Source organism: Mandrillus leucophaeus, unplaced genomic scaffold (genome assembly GCF_000951045.1).
Source record: "Mandrillus leucophaeus isolate KB7577 unplaced genomic scaffold, Mleu.le_1.0 Scaffold1295, whole genome shotgun sequence".
NCBI lineage: Eukaryota > Metazoa > Chordata > Mammalia > Primates > Cercopithecidae > Mandrillus > Mandrillus leucophaeus.
In genome coordinates, this window is record NW_012101249.1 from 297,133 (window position 1) to 316,023 (window position 18,891).

At 35.6% G+C, this 18,891-nt stretch overlaps 1 protein-coding gene across 1 annotated transcript in view; it reads right to left on the bottom strand.

The window, feature by feature from the left end:
• Positions 1 to 18,891, bottom strand: part of MALRD1 (MAM and LDL receptor class A domain containing 1) — a 694,737-nt gene that overhangs the window by 257,068 nt on the left and 418,778 nt on the right. Inside the window, exon 30 of the mRNA XM_011972480.1 lies at positions 573 to 701. Coding sequence (XP_011827870.1) covers positions 573 to 701 — 129 coding nt within the window. The remainder of the gene's footprint in view (positions 1 to 572; positions 702 to 18,891) is intronic.

Here is an 18,891-nt window from a genome sequence, read left to right on the forward strand (position 1 = left end):
TGCTCATATTTTAAAATTATATACTTAGTTTTTTATATAAGTTTTAAAACATTGCTTGAATTAAAGCTTGAATAAAAATCCAATGGGTCCCATCCAGTCCTCTTTCTCCAGTGCAATGTAATTGATAAAATTAATTACTAAACTGGTATTTATTAAAAGTGCTGATTTTCAGCCACATATACAAAATTAACAATTTTTTGGAAAAAAAAAAATAGAAAAAACAAATGAAGACCAATAAAGAAAGGCAGATTGCTACTGCAGTTCCTAGAAACTTTAATTCTAACCCTACACACAGTGTGCCTAATTACAGAATGGGATTATTTTTTGGTAAAATGATTTTCTATAGACTTGTTGCAGTTCTCAGTATAGGGGTAAAGAATATGAAAGGACTGCCATTTATATTTGTATTTGGTACTTGTATACAAATTTGGGGAAATATTTGGGCTATTCTAAATCTACTCTAGTGCATGAAAATAATACTTCTTCTCCATCATCAATGCCAATATCTAACACTACTTATAAAGGAAAATCTCTGCTGAACTGGCTGCCATACAGCAGATAGATAAACTTACCACAGTGAGCTTCATCAGACCTATCAGAGCAGTCTGGCTTATAATCACAAACAAGGTGGGATGCAATGCACTTCTTGTCCCGACACAAAAAATCAGTGGTTTCTGGACAAATCTCAGAGATCTCTCCCACTAAAGAAAAAAAAAAAAAAAACCAAAAGCAGTATTTAGCCAATATTTTCATTAAAGATTCTGTTTAGGTATATTACAGATTTCAACTAGTGAGCTGGTTAAGGATTTCAACAGTTACCTAAGGTGGACTTCCCCAACTTCCTCTTTCTCAGTCCCACCATCAATGGTTCAGCAAGTTATACTGATTCTACTTCTGAAATACCTTTTATGCACTTTGATGGTGCTGAAAATCTCCTTGCCCATGATTCTCATGGATAAGATGCGCAAGTTTGTGGTCCGTAACTACCTAGAACCTGGTAAAGGGTGTGTGCAGCCTGCCACCAAATCCTACTCACTGTCAGCATGCACTGATGGGATTTCCTGGCCATTTGTGCTGCTCATAATGCCTCTGGTGATCTGGGTCTATAGCACAGACACGAACTTTAGCGGTATGTTCCCGTCTTGACTATTTTACATAAAGAAGATGTTCAACTTAACTAATTTTTTTGTTGTTCAAAGCAACTGTCTATTTCTGCTGAATTTTCACATGAACATACTGGCTTGTGGAGGTTTCATACTCTAGATTTTATTTTGCTTTTTCTGACTCCCATGGGGCAAGATTTTCCTTTTTATACACACAATTAAAGTGTCCATGGGCAAGTACAGAGAACTAACACTATCTTAGGCAAAAGAATGGAGTATTTAATACACATCCTTGTATAAAAAATAGTCGAGCCAGCAGATACCGTCAGCAAATTAATTGGCAGCAGATTTTAGGAAATGAATGTGTGTTTTTTTCCTAAAACTAAATAGCATGTATTGTGTCTTTTGCCATGATGATCTGAATTTAATTTGATATCACAGTCTAATTTTTATTCATAAGCCAATTTTTCTGCACTGAGCAAAGTCCTGCTGCCTCAGTTTGTGTTGTTTTAGTTTGTCATTTCCCTCTTCCACCTTGGCCTCCCTTCACCTCACCCCCACCCTACCCTCACCCTCCTAACCCCCACCCCCTGCCCCACTTGGCTCCTTCTATAGGATTTGATGTTTCATTCTGTTTACATCAGTTTTAACAAGAGGTATGCCTGTACTTGCTTGTGCAGAAAACATCGTTCCAGATTCAATTGACTGGGTTTATGTCCCTTCACCTGGTTTTTAAGGTTATTTAAATGTCTAATGTATTTTATTGTAACAAACATTGTTTTGCCAACATTGCCTATTTCACTGGCACATCACAGCCTAATTTAGAAAGAAAAATCAAACATTTTAAATGGACGAAGAAAAAAAAGATAAAAAGATATTTTTTTCTTTCATAATTGAGATTGTATTGGTTGAGTACAGACATTTCAATTTGTACACCATTCTTAACACATGTACCAAAAGTCTAAAAAGCTATATATCGTAATTCTCTTTTAAAGTTATTCCGACTGAATAGCATGTACACTACATATTCAAATTTTTGATCTTTCACAGCACAGTAACAAAGTTATTAGGAAAATAGGACTATCACAACCAAAGAGGCTACAGAGTGCCCACAATTATGACAGGGAGAGCCAGGCTCAAGGAGTAGTTTTCTTCAGGAAATAATTCTACTACAAAACAACATGGGAATAGAAGTACTTTAAAATGTTAACGACATTAGATACAGGATTGTGACTCCATACTGCCATTTAATATGCTTTGTATTATAGGATATGAAAACTAATCCCTCATCTATGGAATGTTAAGCTGACACCCAAGGCAGTGAAAGCCTTCCATAATTCAATATCCCACACTATTCTCTGGTTGTAACAAAAAATAAACAACCAGCGAATGATTTCACCTCTTAAAAGAAAGCATTTACACTTTAAAAATAGGATGAGATGGGATTCCTTCCTTCTTGAAAATGTTTCTGGAGCTACTAAACAACTTACATTTACAAAATAGCTGATAAAAATATTTCCCTGGATTATACCAGAAGGGAGACAGGGACCGCTGATAAGACATGGTACTTAGTATTAATCAGACTTGGCTTCTTTCTCTCCTGCTTCATCAGAGGCTGGACTCTCCGCAGTTTTCATTTCCCAGTTTTCTGCAGGTAACTTTTCTTTACTTTCTTGGTTAACCACTTAGGCCTGTTTTCCCTTTGCTCCCCTTTTCCCTTTTGTTTGTGCTTTTTTGTCTGAAGATGAATCCTTCGCTGCTGCCTTTTTCGGCTTCGCTTCCACTTTTGCAGGAGCAGGTTTACCTGACAACCGCGCTGATCTCCTGTTGGGCTCTTCCTTTGGCGGCCCCTTTAGCGGAGCTCACCTTCCTCTTGGGCGTCCTGACTCTGGAAGGGCGTGTGTGCGGTGCCTGGCACTGCCGCTCCTCCTGCCCTCTGAGCTGCTGAGACCCCTGGTGGGGGATGGTGGGAGAACTGGATGGAACCGGATTGGGAGCCCGCCTTCTCCTCTGACCACAAAATTTTTTCAGTACATGGGATCTTAATAACCCATGTAATAATCCAAACTACTTCTTAGTAAATGCAAAGTACTCTTAACAAAAATCCTAACTCTGCAGGGAGGCCATTCATGACATTTGACTTCTTTGCATGGCCACAGGCCTTTCCATAGTTGTACAGGTGGGGACTGAGGCTGATCATTACCTAGCACATAAATCCAAATCCCTAATAAAGACATTAAAAATCCTTTGTTCTTGGTTCCAGCTCAGTTTTCCAGTCTCATTTTTCTGTGCCTCTTAAGTACCTGCAATTGCTCTATATCCTATGACTGAAGGTTTCACAAATCTGTCCCTTGCTCTTCTTGTTTTCATGCATTCACAGGAGGTACTTTCTCGGTCTGCCCTGACTATTCCCCCCAGAGCCCCAGGTGCCCGTTCCCCAAACTTACCATTCAATGAAATGACTTCTCTTTCTCTACTTTTGTCTTGCCTTTCTCATTGCCATCTTTGCCCCAGGTGAGACACTCCTGTTTCATGCCACCTAAGTACCCATTTATTCCTATATTACAATGAGTATCATCACATATAAGAGCTATTTACACATGGCTGGCTGTCCCCCCAGACTCCAAGCTCCTTAGAAGCAAAAGTTTTTATTGTGTTCTCTTGGGCCTCACACAGAACCTGATATATAGTTGGCTCTTTATAAGTCTTGGTTATCATAATTTTGGAAACAATAGTTTCATCTAAAGGGGACTTAGAAAAGTGAATTGACATTGAATTTTTAGAGCAATTCATATATTTAAATATTATTTCATCAGATATGTAGTCAAATGATAATACTTCACAGATTCATAGTGACTTATATTAAAGGTTCACAATTTTATCAACTTCAACAAATTAAATTCAGCAGTTCCTTTGTTACATAGTGATTATAGGTTCAGAGGTGATGTACCTGAGGTGGAGGTAATTTTCTGACAGGCAGTACTTCCACAAATTAAAAGAAACACAACTCTACAGACTTGACTAAAAGTGCATATCCAGAGTCTTTGGATTATGCCCATAATACAATAGATAAAACCTGTATGACATCCAAAACCAATTTACCAGTAAAATTTAGTGTATACAAATATGAAGACTGAAGAGAGAACATCTAAGACAACAGCAAATGGTCCAATTATGGGCATTAACAAGACGACAACTTAAAGGTCATGTTTACTGAGAAGTTTAGGAATTTTGCCACATAATTTTAATTAACACTAGTGAGAATTTACAGTTAACCCTAGGGCAGTATGTGGACATTTTTTCCATATGCAAGTCTATGCATTTGAGATTATTTTATTTTTCCATGCCATAGGATGTAAAGCCATATAATTACTCCACAGGGGAAATGTGCTTTGACTCACTCTAAATAATTGGTTCTTTGGTTTTTATTTTAAAAAATGGCTAAAATAGGCAACATCTCTAAATAAGGCTTCTTTTCTTTGATAATATAGAATAGCAGAGCCATGAAGAGAAATAAAGTGATGCTTTGAATTGCAGTCAACTGAACAATGACTAGAATATCTATGAAATATTAGGTGTCCAAAGGAAAAAAAAAAAAGCCTCACATATCTTTTTTAAGACAAGAATACAGTAAATTGAAAAGATCGATTTTTTTAATGAAAGACTCTTTTGCATGTGTTTAGCCATTTTGTATTTTTTATTCAGCCAAAATGGTAATGATAAAGGCAATAACTATTCACCTGGTTGTCAAATATATGAAATGAAAGATATCTCACATATTCCATATTTGATGATACAAGAATGGATAGAACATTGGTGCTCATAATAAAAGCTGAAAATAACCTGGCTAGCAGATTATGGCATATGAAAAACTAGAATATTTACTTTGCTATAAAAAGACTGACAAATAGAGATCTAAAGACGTAATTAAAACATGAGAAACCAAAAGATCCTATGAAGGCCCTGGAAAACAATGCAGCCATAAGGAAAGAAAATTTAATCCAGTAAGAACATAAGGTATATATAGCACTAATCTACTGTAGATATAAACAAACTCTCACCAACCTGAAAGTGACACCAATTAGAAACTAGTTCCATTTTACTTTGAAACAAAACTTACAAATCCTCGACTCCATAAATTTCAATTTGGATTAAAATAATTTTGTACACAGAGCTCATTACACTGAACTAGATACAATCATTCTATAGATAATATTTATGAAGAAACACTTGTTTTATTACTTTCTTAAGCTGACGGCATTCAATATGCTCTGAGATTCCAGACGGCAAGTTTCACATGGGCATGTGTTTCTAAGCACCTTTGTTTTTCACATAACCACACGAAGAATATTAAACATAAAATGGGCATAATCCCTGCTTTTGAAGACCATGTTATTTAGTTGACAAATCCACATATTCAACTTTGGAATCAACTGAAAAGAAACAATTGGAGTTTTTAAGGCTACTATGTATCTGTGGAAGATCTAGTGAAATTCCAAGTGCAAGAGAAATTTCCCATGGAATACGGTGAATCAGGAAACATATCTAAGAAAAGTCTTAAGCAAGTAAACATCTAGATGCATTGAAGGCATGAAAGGAGTTTAGACCACAACAAAGAATTTTAACTATCAAAGACTCAAAGACGTCCATGAGTGAGCAGGAGTTAAAAACACTGATCAAAACAAAACAAAACAAAACAAAAAAAAACACTGATCAGACTTACAAAGGTATGTTGTTCTGTGAAGTATTGAGAAACTAAGTCTTTTGGTTCTGAAAATGCAGGTTGACATTTGATTTAATGTGATAAGTAAATGGAAACCTCTGAGTCTTTAAAATATATTTTATTATAATAAGAATTTAAATAGATAATGTAGAAAAAAATCTCTCCTCTTTACAAAATGTCTTTAACATTTTGTCACATTTTTCTTTTTAAAATTTTTTGTAAGTCAGTTATACACTTGTAATCATATACACAATATTTTATCCACTTCTTTTTATTTATATCATATTTCATCTGATTTTCAAAGTAATCACTAATGTCTATAAAATATAATGAAAACTGAATATACCCTTACTTTAGTTAACAATTCCATTATGACGTTATTATAGAGTTTTCACATTATTTTACATTTAATCAAAACCACATTTAGCTTCTTCATAATTGGAAGTATTTATGTAAGACAGACTCCTAAAATGCCATTATTGGGTATAAAAATGTATTGATGAATTTGTGTCTTTTAGGGCCTCTGATATCAATAAAATTGCTTTTCAAAAAAGCTACACTGATTTATTATTTTTAAAAAATTAATTTCCATAGCCTTGGGGTGGAAATGGTTTTGGTTACATGATGAATTGTATAGTGATAAAGTCTGGGCTTTCAGTGCAACTGCAATACAAATAGAGTACATTATATGCATCAGGCAGTTTTTCATCCCTCGACCTACTCTCTCAGCCTCCCTCTTCCTGAGGTTCCAGTGTTCTTCATACCACTCTGTATGCCACTCCATATATCCATAGCTTAGTTCCACTTATATGTGAAAACATGCAGTATTTGGTTTTCCATTCCTGAGTTACTTCGCTTAAGACATTGGCTTCCAGTTCCATCCAAGTTGCTGCAACAGACATTGTTTCATTATTTTGTATGCCTGAGTAGTATTTCATGGTGTATATATATCACATTTTCCTTATCCACTCATGGGTTGCTGAGTTCTTAGGCTGATTCTGTATCTTTACAGTTGTGAACTGTGCTGTTGATAAACCTACACAATTTTATTTTAGATTCACAGGGTACATGGCACAAGTTTGTTACATGGGTATATTGTGTGATACTGAGGTTTGAGATACAAATAATCCTGTCACCTAGGTAGTGACCTTGTCACCAAAAGTTAGCATGTCAGTCCTTGCCCTCCTCCCTCCCACCTCTCATCAGTAGTTCCCATTGTTTATTGTTGCCATCTTTATGTCCATGAGCACTCAAGGTTTAGCTCTCATGTTAAGTGAGAAAACGTGGTATTTGGCTTTCTGTTCCTACGTTAATTCACTTAGGATAATGGCCTCCAGGTACATCATGTTGCTGCAAAGGACATATCATTCCTCTTTATGGCTGTGTGTTATTCCATGGTGTATAATATGTATATTTTCTTTATCCAATTCACTGTTGATGGGCATGTAGGTTGATTCCATGTCTTTGCTGTTGAGAACGGTGCTATGAAGAGCATATGCATACATGCATCTTTTTTTTAGTAGATTTATTTTCTTTTGAATACACATCAAGTAATGGGATTACTGAGTTGAATGGTAGTTCTAAATTCTTTAAGAAATCTCCAAACTGTTTTCCACAGTGGCTAAACAAATTTACATTTCCACCAGCAGTATATAAGCATTACTTTTTCTCTGCAACCTCACCAGCATCTGTTATTTTTTGGCTTTCTAATAGTAGCCATTCTGACTGATGTGAAATGGTATCTCATTGTGGTTTTAATTTGTATTTCTCTGATGACTGGTGAAGTGTAACATTTTTCATGTTCATTGGCCATATGTATGTCTTCTTTTGAGAAGTGTCTGTTCATGTCCTTTGCCCACTTTTTAATGTTTTTTTTTTTTGTTATCAACTTCAGTTGCTTATAGATTCTGAATATTAGACCTTTGTTGCATGCATAGTCTGTGAATGTTTTCTCTCATTCTGTAAGTTGTCTGTTGACTCTGTTGATAGTTTCCTTTGCTGTGCAGAAGCTCTTTAATTAGGTCCCATTTGTCAATTTTTATTTTTGTTGCAATTGCTTTTGAGGACTTAGACATAAATTCTTTCCCAGGGTCAATGTCAAAAATGGTGTTTCCTATAGTTTTTTTTTTTTCCTAGGATTCTTATAGTTTGAGGTCTTCCATTAAATCTTTAATCCATTTTGAGTTACTTTCTGTATATGGTAAAAGGTGTGTGACCTTATTTTGGGTTCTGTTGGTCTATGTGTCTATTTTTTGTACCAGTACCATGCTGTTTTGGTTAACGTAGCCTTATAATACAATTTGAAGTCAGGTAATGTGATGACTCTAGCTTTGTTCTTTGCACTTAGGATTATTCTGGCTATTTGGGCTCTTTTATGGTTCCATATGGATTTTAGGATAGTGTTTTCTAATTTTGTGAAAAATGATATTTGTTGTTTGATAGGAATAGCATTGAATCTCCTGAATTTTTTGGGCAGTATGGCCATTTTAATGATACTGACTTTTCCAATCCATGAACATGGAATGTTTTTCCATTTTTTTGTGTTATTTATAGTTCTTCTTGTAGATATCTGTCACCTCCTTGGTTAGATGTATTCCTAAGTTTGTTTTGTTTATTGTTATTTTATTTTATTTTTTTAAGTGTGTGGCTGTTATAAATGGGATTGTGCTCTTTAGCTCTCATCTTGAACTTTATTTGTATATATAAATGCTACTATTTTTTTGTACATTGTTGTGGATCAGTTACAGGGTCCTTCTGGAAGAGTCTTTTGGACTTTCTAGGTATAGAATTCTATCATCAGCAAAGAGAGATAATTTGACTTCTTACCCTATTTGGATGCCTTTTTGTCCTTTCTCTTACCTCATGGCTCTGGCTAGGACTTCCAGAAACTTTTCTATAAAATTGTTTTTTGTTTGATTGATTTTTTAAAGCTTTTTAATACATGAATTCTCCTTGTGATATATCTGTTTTGACTTGTTGATAAATTATCTTTGGACAGTTTTTACGGTAGGCATCTCTCAAAAGTTTTGAATTTACAAGCAAAAGTTAACCTCTAGTTAGACCTGGTAATTCTGGAGAGTAAACACTGATTGCTATTGAGAAGTGCAAATATGTTGACCAAGATAATGATCTGAACCCCAGTTCTTATAAAAGCTGTAATCTTTAATAAGTCATTTAATGTGATTTCTAAATGAGAATAATAAGAATAATCACTCTCTCATACAAAGTACAGTGTGTTTATATCTACTGATGCCAACAATTTAGAACCTTCCATTTATTCATGCCAGAAACATGTATCGAGCAACTATCAGACACTATGGAAAATACTGAGATAGCTCTCACCTTCGAGGAATTTATGATCCAGTGATGAAAAGTTATTAGTAAAACAGTATATTTAGTGCTATAATTGAATATATTTATGAGTTGTTGTCAGAAGACAATAAAAGTAGCCCTAGTTTGTACTGGTGTGTTAATATAAATTGTTGATGACATTTCGAATTACCTATCGTCCTAGCGGGTCATTTAACCAAGTAGAATAATAGGCCAGACACTCAATAGAAAGGGATCAATTCCTTTTTGAGTTTCCTTATTTATAAAATTCCATTCTTCTCAGTTTCCTTATAAAGCAAGTTTGGCAACCTGTTGCAAATAAATATGACTAGAAGATTCACACTTATGTGAAGGAAGAACAACATTTGAGAAAATAAACGGGACATATATTTTGGGAAGATCATGCACCCAAATGTCTCTTCACAGATGAACTACTTATTTCACTCGGTTGCTCTCTTACTCTAGAAGGAACTATCAGAGGCAAGTTTGCAAATAAAAGGACGTCTCAGCACTGCCAATGATTTCATATCACATGACCAGTATTTTCAAATATCTAGAACATGCACATAATAGAATATTTTCGATTCACCATGATAATTTAAGTCTATCTTAAGTTCAAAAGAATTAGGTTTAAAGGTCAATGCACATATCAGGCAATTAATAGCAACATGTCTGAAACTGTAACCTTAGTGATCTCAGTGACAGCACACTTCAGTTTGCATCGAAATTATCAGAGGTGTTATCAGAGTTACTGGACCATGTATTAGTGTACAGAAACAGTTTAGAAAAATATTTTAAAATGTGATTTCACTGGCAATACACAGAGGCAAGGTGCACGCCGAAAGGAGTATTTCCTGAAGTTTGACTTTTCATATTTTAAATAAAAAGATGACTTCATAAACTGCATGTATACTTGTTTGAAAGAAAAGTATATATACCAAACTATCTTTTCTGACATGAAACTCATTTTATCTTTAATATTTTGTGTATGGACATATTTTAAATATCCAGTTTTTAAGGACATAGCCATGGGCAAGGACTTCATGTCTAAAACACCAAAAGCAACGGCAGCAAAAGCCAAAATTGACAAACGAGATCTAATTAAACTAAAGAGCTTCTGCACAGCAAAAGAAACTACAATCAGAGTGAACAGGCAACCTATAGAATGGGAGAAAATTTTTGCAATCTACTCATCTGACAAAGGGCTAATATCCAGAACCTACAAAGAACTCAAACAAATTTACAAGAAAAAACCAAACAACCCCATCAAAAAGTGGGCAAAGGATATGAACAGACATTTCTCAAAAGATGACATGCATACAGCCAACAGACACATGAAAAAATGCTCATCATCACTTGCCATCAGAGAAATGCAAATCAAAATCACAATGAGATACCATCTCACACCCGTTAGAATGGCAATCATTAAAAAGTCAGAAAACAACAGGTGCTGGAGAGGATGTGGAGAAATAGGAACACTTTTACACTGTTGGTGGGATTGTAAACTAGTTCAACCATTGTGGAAAACAGTATGGTGATTCCTCAAGGATCTAGAACTGGAAATATCATTTGACCCAACCATCCCATTACTGGGTATATACCCAAAGGATTATAAATCATGCTGCTATAAAGACACATGCACACGTATGTTTATTGCGGCACTATTCACAATAGCGAAGACTTGTGACAATGTCCATCAGTGACAGACTGGATTAAGAAAATGTGGCACATATACACCATGAAATACTATGCAGCCATAAAAAAGGATGAGTTTGTGTCCTTTGTAGGGACATGGATGCAGCTGGAAATCATCATTCTCAGCAAACTATTGCAAGAACAGAAAACCAAACACCACATGTTCTCACTCATAGGTGGGAACTGAACAATGAGATCACTTGGACACAGGAAGGGGAACATCACACATTGGGGCCTATTATGGGGAGGGGGCAGGGGGGAGGGATGGCCTCGGGAGTTATACCTGATGTAAATGACGAGCTGATGGGTGCTGACAAGTTGATGGGTGCAGCACACCAACATGGCACAAGTATACATATGTAACAAACCTGCACATTGTGCACATGTACCCTAGAACTTAAAGTATAATAATTTAAAATAATAAATAAATAAATAAAATGAATTATTCATATAATTTTAGAACAATTGATTGCTGAACCCTAGGCTATGCATACTTCAAATCACTGGTTTACAGTTTCAGACTGCTCCTCCCCCCGCAAAAAAAAAAGCCTGTTTAGAAGGCCTAGAAAGAAGGAAGAAGAGATAACAAGAAATTAAAGCAACACAAGAACAAGCAGAACTGGTATACCTAACAAGGACCACTATGCTGTTACACAAAAGGAAACATTTTCAGTGCTTTAGTGATTCAGAAGTCATCATTCACTCCTTGCTTCTTAGCAGTTTCTACTACTGCACTAAAAGAACCCTTGCTTAAATATCTAATGATGTCCTAATTACCATTTTAAAATAAATGTCAACCCTTCCCATTCTGGATTTATTGCTGCTGCTGATATGCCGAAAACGCCTTCTGCTTTGAAACCTCAATTCCTTAAGCTCTTTGGCATGGTATTCCTGGTACTCTGTCAAAGTCTCAACCTTCCTTCTCCTCTTTTGGTTCCTTTTCCAGTCCAGACTTTTTAAATTCTAGAAAAACAAACTGTGACCCCCTACTCATTTTCCTTTGTAGTCCCACTTGATTTTAACTGCTATCTGGAGGCTGATGGCCTGATGTCTACAATGGCAACCTGTTCCTTTTGCTGAGATCTAAACACTTATTGTACATTTTCTGTGAGATTTCTCTGCAACATATCAGACATACTAAACAGGATTAAAAATTCACACACTATCTTCTTTCTTTGCCTCCTAATTTATTTATCATTCTCTACTCCTTGACTCATGAGCAATCTCAGGATAACCATCCATGTATGGTCCGGAGATGCAAACCATCTTCTTTCATGCATTTGTCCCTCCTCAGCCACATGGTAGAGAAGGATGGTTATTTCAGGTCCTGTGGTCACGCTTCTATAGCACATGCTTGTTTCTGGGCTGTGGCTGCTCACACAGGCAATTTATCAGCTTGTTTTGCTACTAAGTGAGCTCATAAGGCTGAGTTCTAACCCACGGAATGTGAGTAGAAGTAATGTGCACACATCCAGGTGAGGCCACACAGACTTCTGCACACTGTTCCCCATGTTCTGTACCTCTCCACGTGGATGGAAAAGTCATGATCAGCGGGATGGACCTTGAAGGCCACAGATTGAAGGCCTGGGTCCCTAAGTAAATACAACAGAAAAGCCGCCTCACCAATCTGTTTACATGACAACTACTGTAAAGGGAACAGGAGATACACTTCCTGGATTATGAATTTTTTTTTGGATCTATTTTGTTATAGCAGTAGCCTGATATGATAAGGATGTGACGATGATGACAGTGACACTAGCACTTATGGAGAATTTATTACATGCCTTATTCAATTTAAGCACGTTACATATTAACATATTAACTCATATAATTCTCCAAACAGCTTCATGAAGCAGGTACTAGAATTCTTACTATTTCGCTTACCTAATTTCATGTAGTTACTTAATAGCCAAGCCAGAATTCATGCTTTGGCACCACAGTCTTTACCCTCAGCCAACAAAATCCATATGTTCTCTCATCCTACTCAAATATGGACTCCTATAATTCACACCTTAGGTGCTGTTCCTTCCATGAAGAATTATCTGACCTGCCTCAGACCCATCTATCCATCTGGCTCTTCTGGGGCTCCAGATATCCTAATTATAGCACATGATATTGAAATGCTATACAATGGTGCATTTTCTATTTGATTTCTTTACTCTGTAACAGATAAACTAAACATGCCCATTCTGAAAGAAAATGAAGGATCCTTAAAGGAAGAAACTGTATTACAATCATCACTATATACTCAATACTAGCACAAAACACAGACATCTTTTGAGTGATCAAATAATATTTTATGGAACTGTGTTTAAATTTGGTAAAACTGCTTGGGCTGGCTTCACCACTGCAGTGAGAATAGGTGGCTATCTGAAACACCAGATACATTCTAAACATGCTGTTAGTACTAGGCTAATTCCTACATTTAATGAATTTAAAATACTTTGGTTAAAATGATTCTTAGATTATTTTACAGGTAAAAATGGTTGCTAAAAAAGCTCTCAACCATTGAAAACCTTTCAGAGGATAAAGAGCCTGTGTAATAATTATTGTCATTGCCCAAGATAATTTCTGAAATGTGATGTATTTGGTGACTTTGATACTCTATATAAACACAGCTAACGAAGCAATTTACTGGTTGTTACATAGACAAGGAGGCCCATGGTACGTGATGAAATGAGGCAGAAAGCAAAGGTAAACAAACCAGAATCGGGTCACAGCAATAAGGAGTATTGAAATAGTAAATGCTCTTGTTGAGAAAGGTGAATTTAGTATGAGATATAAAATTGCAAAGAAAGAAAAGAAATCAGACCAGGAAACTGTAATCCTCATTAAAAAGAGGCCCTTCATTAAAGGTACCTTTTCACATGCTGAATTTAACTCTAACTTGAAGAAAAGCATGATTGATGAGATATGTTATGTGTTTAGTCCTAATTAATATTTTCTAATTGCTATATTGAGAGGGGAGTGCACACATTGCTCATTGCTCCTGGCTTATCTCCACTCTACTGAAGGTGAGGTGTAAAATGAAATTTGTACAATAAAGCATCAGTGTCATATATATCTGATAGGGAATGCAAGAGGAGGCAGGTTCAACTGAGCATCTTACTTTTGTCTTGGGAGATGATTATTTCCTTTGTTCAGATAGCTTTTGCTTAGGATTTACATTGAAGCAATAATTCAAAATAATAATGCGCAGTAAGGATATGTGTTTAATTGGCTATATTGGTGATAAAGTTGATTTATTCTGATGGAGTTTGAAAATGTTAGGGCCAGAGAGTCCTTGGTAAGATCTCCCTTTTAATAAAAGCAGCCCCCAAATCATTTCCTTTCCAAGAAAGAGCAGCCTGTAAAACTCAGCTGCAGACATACAAAGGCAAACTAGAAGCCTGCACAGGTGAATGCTGGCAACTGTGCCAATAGAAAAGGGTTACTTGGGAGCCAGGCATGTTCAACATGGCAGCTCCAACTTTCCTTTTGTCAACCATGTGTACAGTAACGAACAGACAACATGGTGATGGCCAGGTAGAGACACCATCTGCATAATAAAAGATTAGGGTGGGATGACCAGCTTCTTCATGTGCTATGCAAATGTCACACCTGGTCCGACCAATCCCTTGGGCCCTGTGTAAATCAGACACTGACTCCTCAAGCTTATCTATGAAATCTGATGCATTTCAGCACAAATCTAGAGTCCCACTTGGGAGTCCCTCTCTCTCTGCAAGACAGAGTGCTATTCTTTTTTCTCTTTCTTTTGCCTACTAAACCTCCACCCTTAAACTCACTTCTTGTGTATCTGCATCCACAATTTCTCTGGCGTGAGACAATGAACCCCAGGTATTTGCCCCAGACAATGATGCCACTTCATGACCAAGCAAGTCAACAATTATTGAGTTTATTTATTTATTTATTTCCAACTACTCTAGAGTAGCACAATAGTCACTCAACTAAGAGCCAACAGGCCTTATTTCTATTTTCCCATTTGTAAAATCCCCCGAGTAACTTTGAAAGATATCATTCAATTACTTTGGATCTTTAAAATTTTATGGAGTTTTGAATATTACCTTGAAGATACTTAGTTAATTCATTGACTATTCTCTTGTAGCCTTTAAAATATATAAATGCAAGTATAAAAATTTCTATAACAAGTAATATAAGAGTATCATTTTCAGCTATGCAATAATATATTCCTCTTATGAGGTAAAAAGTAAGATTAAAATTCTATTAATATTGTTGAGCACTAACAGGTTAAAACATATTCTTGTAGTGCATTTCAAGGCCTAGGCATTCCCATCTCTGAATGTATGTTTCCACTGGAATGGAAAAATCAAGAATTATATAGAGCTAAGAGTTTAGTACCATTGATTCTAAAAAATGAGATGTTGGAATACCTGGAAAAAATAAAAACATGAATGTTTTTCAGTAGAAAACTTTTTTTTTAATTTGACAAAGAAGTTAGGTTAATGAGATGGAGAGTTTGGAAGCATATGTTGAAATGTAGAGATGTATTTCTGAAGGGTACATACCTCCAAGAAAGACTCACGAATGTTCTATGTTCATTGTGTAAGAACATGTCATATGAATAAAAAAACATAGCTAGAGTCTTGTAAAATAAGTGCTATTATGTGTAGCCTGGAATGGTGTCTAAAGTAAACACAAAATGAATGTGTATCCTGGTTCAAGATGACCACTCAGGCTATGGTTGTAAATCCATGTCTAACCTGTTCACATACAAATGCCTCAAATCCACAGTCATTGCTTAGCCACTCCACCAGCCTGGGGTAAGCACACCAGCAGGGCAATTCATCTGACAGAGGACAGAGCTGGGGAAGAGGCCAACAAAGACCTCTGAGGTAGACATGAACCACAGAAACCTGAGATCCTGGATCTGGAAAGGGGAGCATGTCTCTGAGTGGGTGTGTCCTCTTAGCTGGACACACCCCTTGCCAAGTGAGGAAGGGTGTAGCTCAGAAAGGGACAGAAAAGAGCCCTGAAATACTCATTATCCTGTATCTCAAGATGATATTACATGGCTAATTGACCTAAGGATAGACAACTGATCAAAGACAGAATGACAGGACTATTCCACTTGGGATTGAATGCTGTATTAAGACACCTAGAGATGCAAGTTTGGCGGGGACAGGCATCTAGTGGGCAGCTCATTGGAGCAAATTTCCATACACACCTACTGCTGAGATCCTTGGACCTTACTCTCCCCAAGGATGGCTTCCACAATTGTTTCTTCACTTTTCTGACCCATCATCCCCCAATCTTTCGCAAAAATGCCCTTGATTTATTGAAGGTATGTGCACTAAAATGAATATTAACTATTAATTGCATCTATTATTGATCTTTTTAGGTCCCACTCTCAAAGTGAGGAGAGGAGCGGCATCAATAATCATCGCTGATGTGTGTAATAAAAGAAAAACAATCCCACGTTAAAGGAAATACAACTTTCCCAAACATGAGGTTTTAGAATCTCTCTGATTTTGATAACATTAATGGGCTTTAATGAAGAAGAAGAGATTTTGAGAAGCTGAGCAATCAGATTGAGACCTTTTAATTAGCCTTTCTTGTCTATTATTGATGTAGACAGGTCACTGCAGAACACAGTTACATAATTTTCAATTTATGTGCAAATTTCAGGGTCAAACAATGAACAGGTTATGTTTTTCTGCATAAAATGAATACAAACAAGTCTAATCACAGCCTAATATTGTCTTTGACCCTTTCCATTGAACTTGCTTATATTTAGGGGCTGTGTAACAATTTAATCTTTACTATACTTTTGACATAGTATTTCAATCACGCCTTCAGAATTCAATAGGTTTGCTGTGAACTGAGGATTATTATTGACACTGGGACTCAAGATTAATATTTTTACCTTATATTCTTTATTTTGTAATTGTTAACAAAGCTACAAAAAAGAAAATTTAAAGAAAGTTCAAAATGTTTTTAAATGAAATCTTAAAATCCCTCAGCAAAATCTGCCACAACTGTGTGACTGGGTTAAATTTAACAAATCTTTCTGAGCCTCATATTTCTCATGTGATAAACAGGGATATTGAACTTCCTATATGAAGTGGTGCGTAAACATTTAATGAGCTGATGAATGCAAAATTTTCAGTACATGTTTGGCATTTAATAAATGTTATATAACATTCATTTTTCTAGGTTTCTTTTTCCTCCTTGATTCTTAATTTCCTGCCCTGTTACACCCTTAGTTCTATAAAATGGGTTCTAGTACGATTTTGCCAAGATAAAATAAAATATACAAAGTTGACAAAACAGTTCTTGATTTATAGGAAATGTTGAAAGTTCTAATTTTTTTGTTTGTTTGTTTTCATCCTTGGCCAGCAGTCTTTTAAGAACAAAATGCTTCTTTGAGAAAACACAAATAATATTTTATATTATCATTTACTTTCTAAAGTTATAAAATAATATTAGTAAATGATATTAAAATCGGTAACTTACAATGGGCTTATTCCCTGTAATGACACCAGGGAACAACATCAGTTGGTGAATGAAAAGGATGGCAGAAGACATTGTTCAAAAGACTGTGTCGAAATGTATGGTAGATTAAAAAGAAAAGCTATGCCTGAGAGCAAAGAATATTTTGTTACTAATGAGATTATAGCAAACAAAGACTTGACTACTTGATGAAGAGATTTTTAAAACTTGGACACTTTTATTCAAATCTCTTTGGATGTACATTGGGAATAGGATAAAATTATAAATGTTTCTATATTTATAACTGCATATATATTTAAAGTTTATTAGCTCCTCAATGACAAAGCAAAAGAGTGATCCTACTGTTCACATTCATCTCTTTACTCATTTTAAAAAAATGATTGCTTAAAACTTGACAAAGCAATAATAAAAAAGTAACCTGACTAATCAATGAGCAAAAGACTTAAGTAGATATTTCTCCAAAGAACATACACAAATGTCCAATAAGCACATGAAACGATGTTCAACATCACTAATCATTAGGGAAATACAAATGAAAATCAAAATTAGATAACATCTTACACCCATGGGAATGACTAATATGAAAAAAAAAAAAAAAACAGAAAATACATGTGTTGGTGAAGATGTGGAGAAAATGGAACCCTCATGCACTTTTGGTAGGATTGTAAAATGATAGAGCTGCTATGGAAAAGAATGTGGTGGTTCTTACAAAAATTACAAATAGAATTACCATATAATCAAACTGTTCCACTTCTGGCTTATATTCAAAGGAACTGAAAGCAGGGATTTGAACAGATATTTGTGCACTAATGTCATAGCAGCATTATTCACAATAGTCAAAAGGCAAAAGCAACTCAACTGTCCACTGACAGATAAACAAAGTGTGGTATATGCATACAATAGAATATTATTCTGCCTGGAAGAAAACAAGTTTTCACAGAAGTTTTGACACAGGCTACAACAGGGTAAGCTTTGAGTACATTATGCTAAATGAAATAAACCAGTCACAAATGGGCAAATACTGTATGATTCCACTCACGTGTGGCACCCACAGTAGAAAAATTCACAGAGACAGAAAGTAGAATGGTGGACATCAGGGGCTGGGGAAGGAGAAAACGACGAGTTATTGTCAACAGGTACAGAATTTCAGTTTTGCAAGATGGAAATTCTGGAGATGGATGATGATGATGGTGACGGTTGAACAATGTGAATGTACTTAAGGCTACTGAACTGTACTCCTAACAGTGATTAAGAAGGTAATTTTATGTTCTATATATTTTACCACAATTTTTAAATACTTTTTTTAAAAAGTACGTAGTTATTTGCTTGTTGTCTGTAGTACATCAAGCACTGTTATAGGAGCAGGGTATACGTCATAACCTCACTTTATCCTTAACTTAAATTTTGAGGATAAAGTGAGGTCATGAGCAAGCTTTCATATTTCTTTTTTTTTTTCTTCTTTTTTTAAATTTTTTTATTTTTTTATTTTTTATTATTATTATACTTTAAGTTCTAGGGTACATGTGCATAACGTGCAGGTTTGTTACATATGTATACTTGTGCCATGTT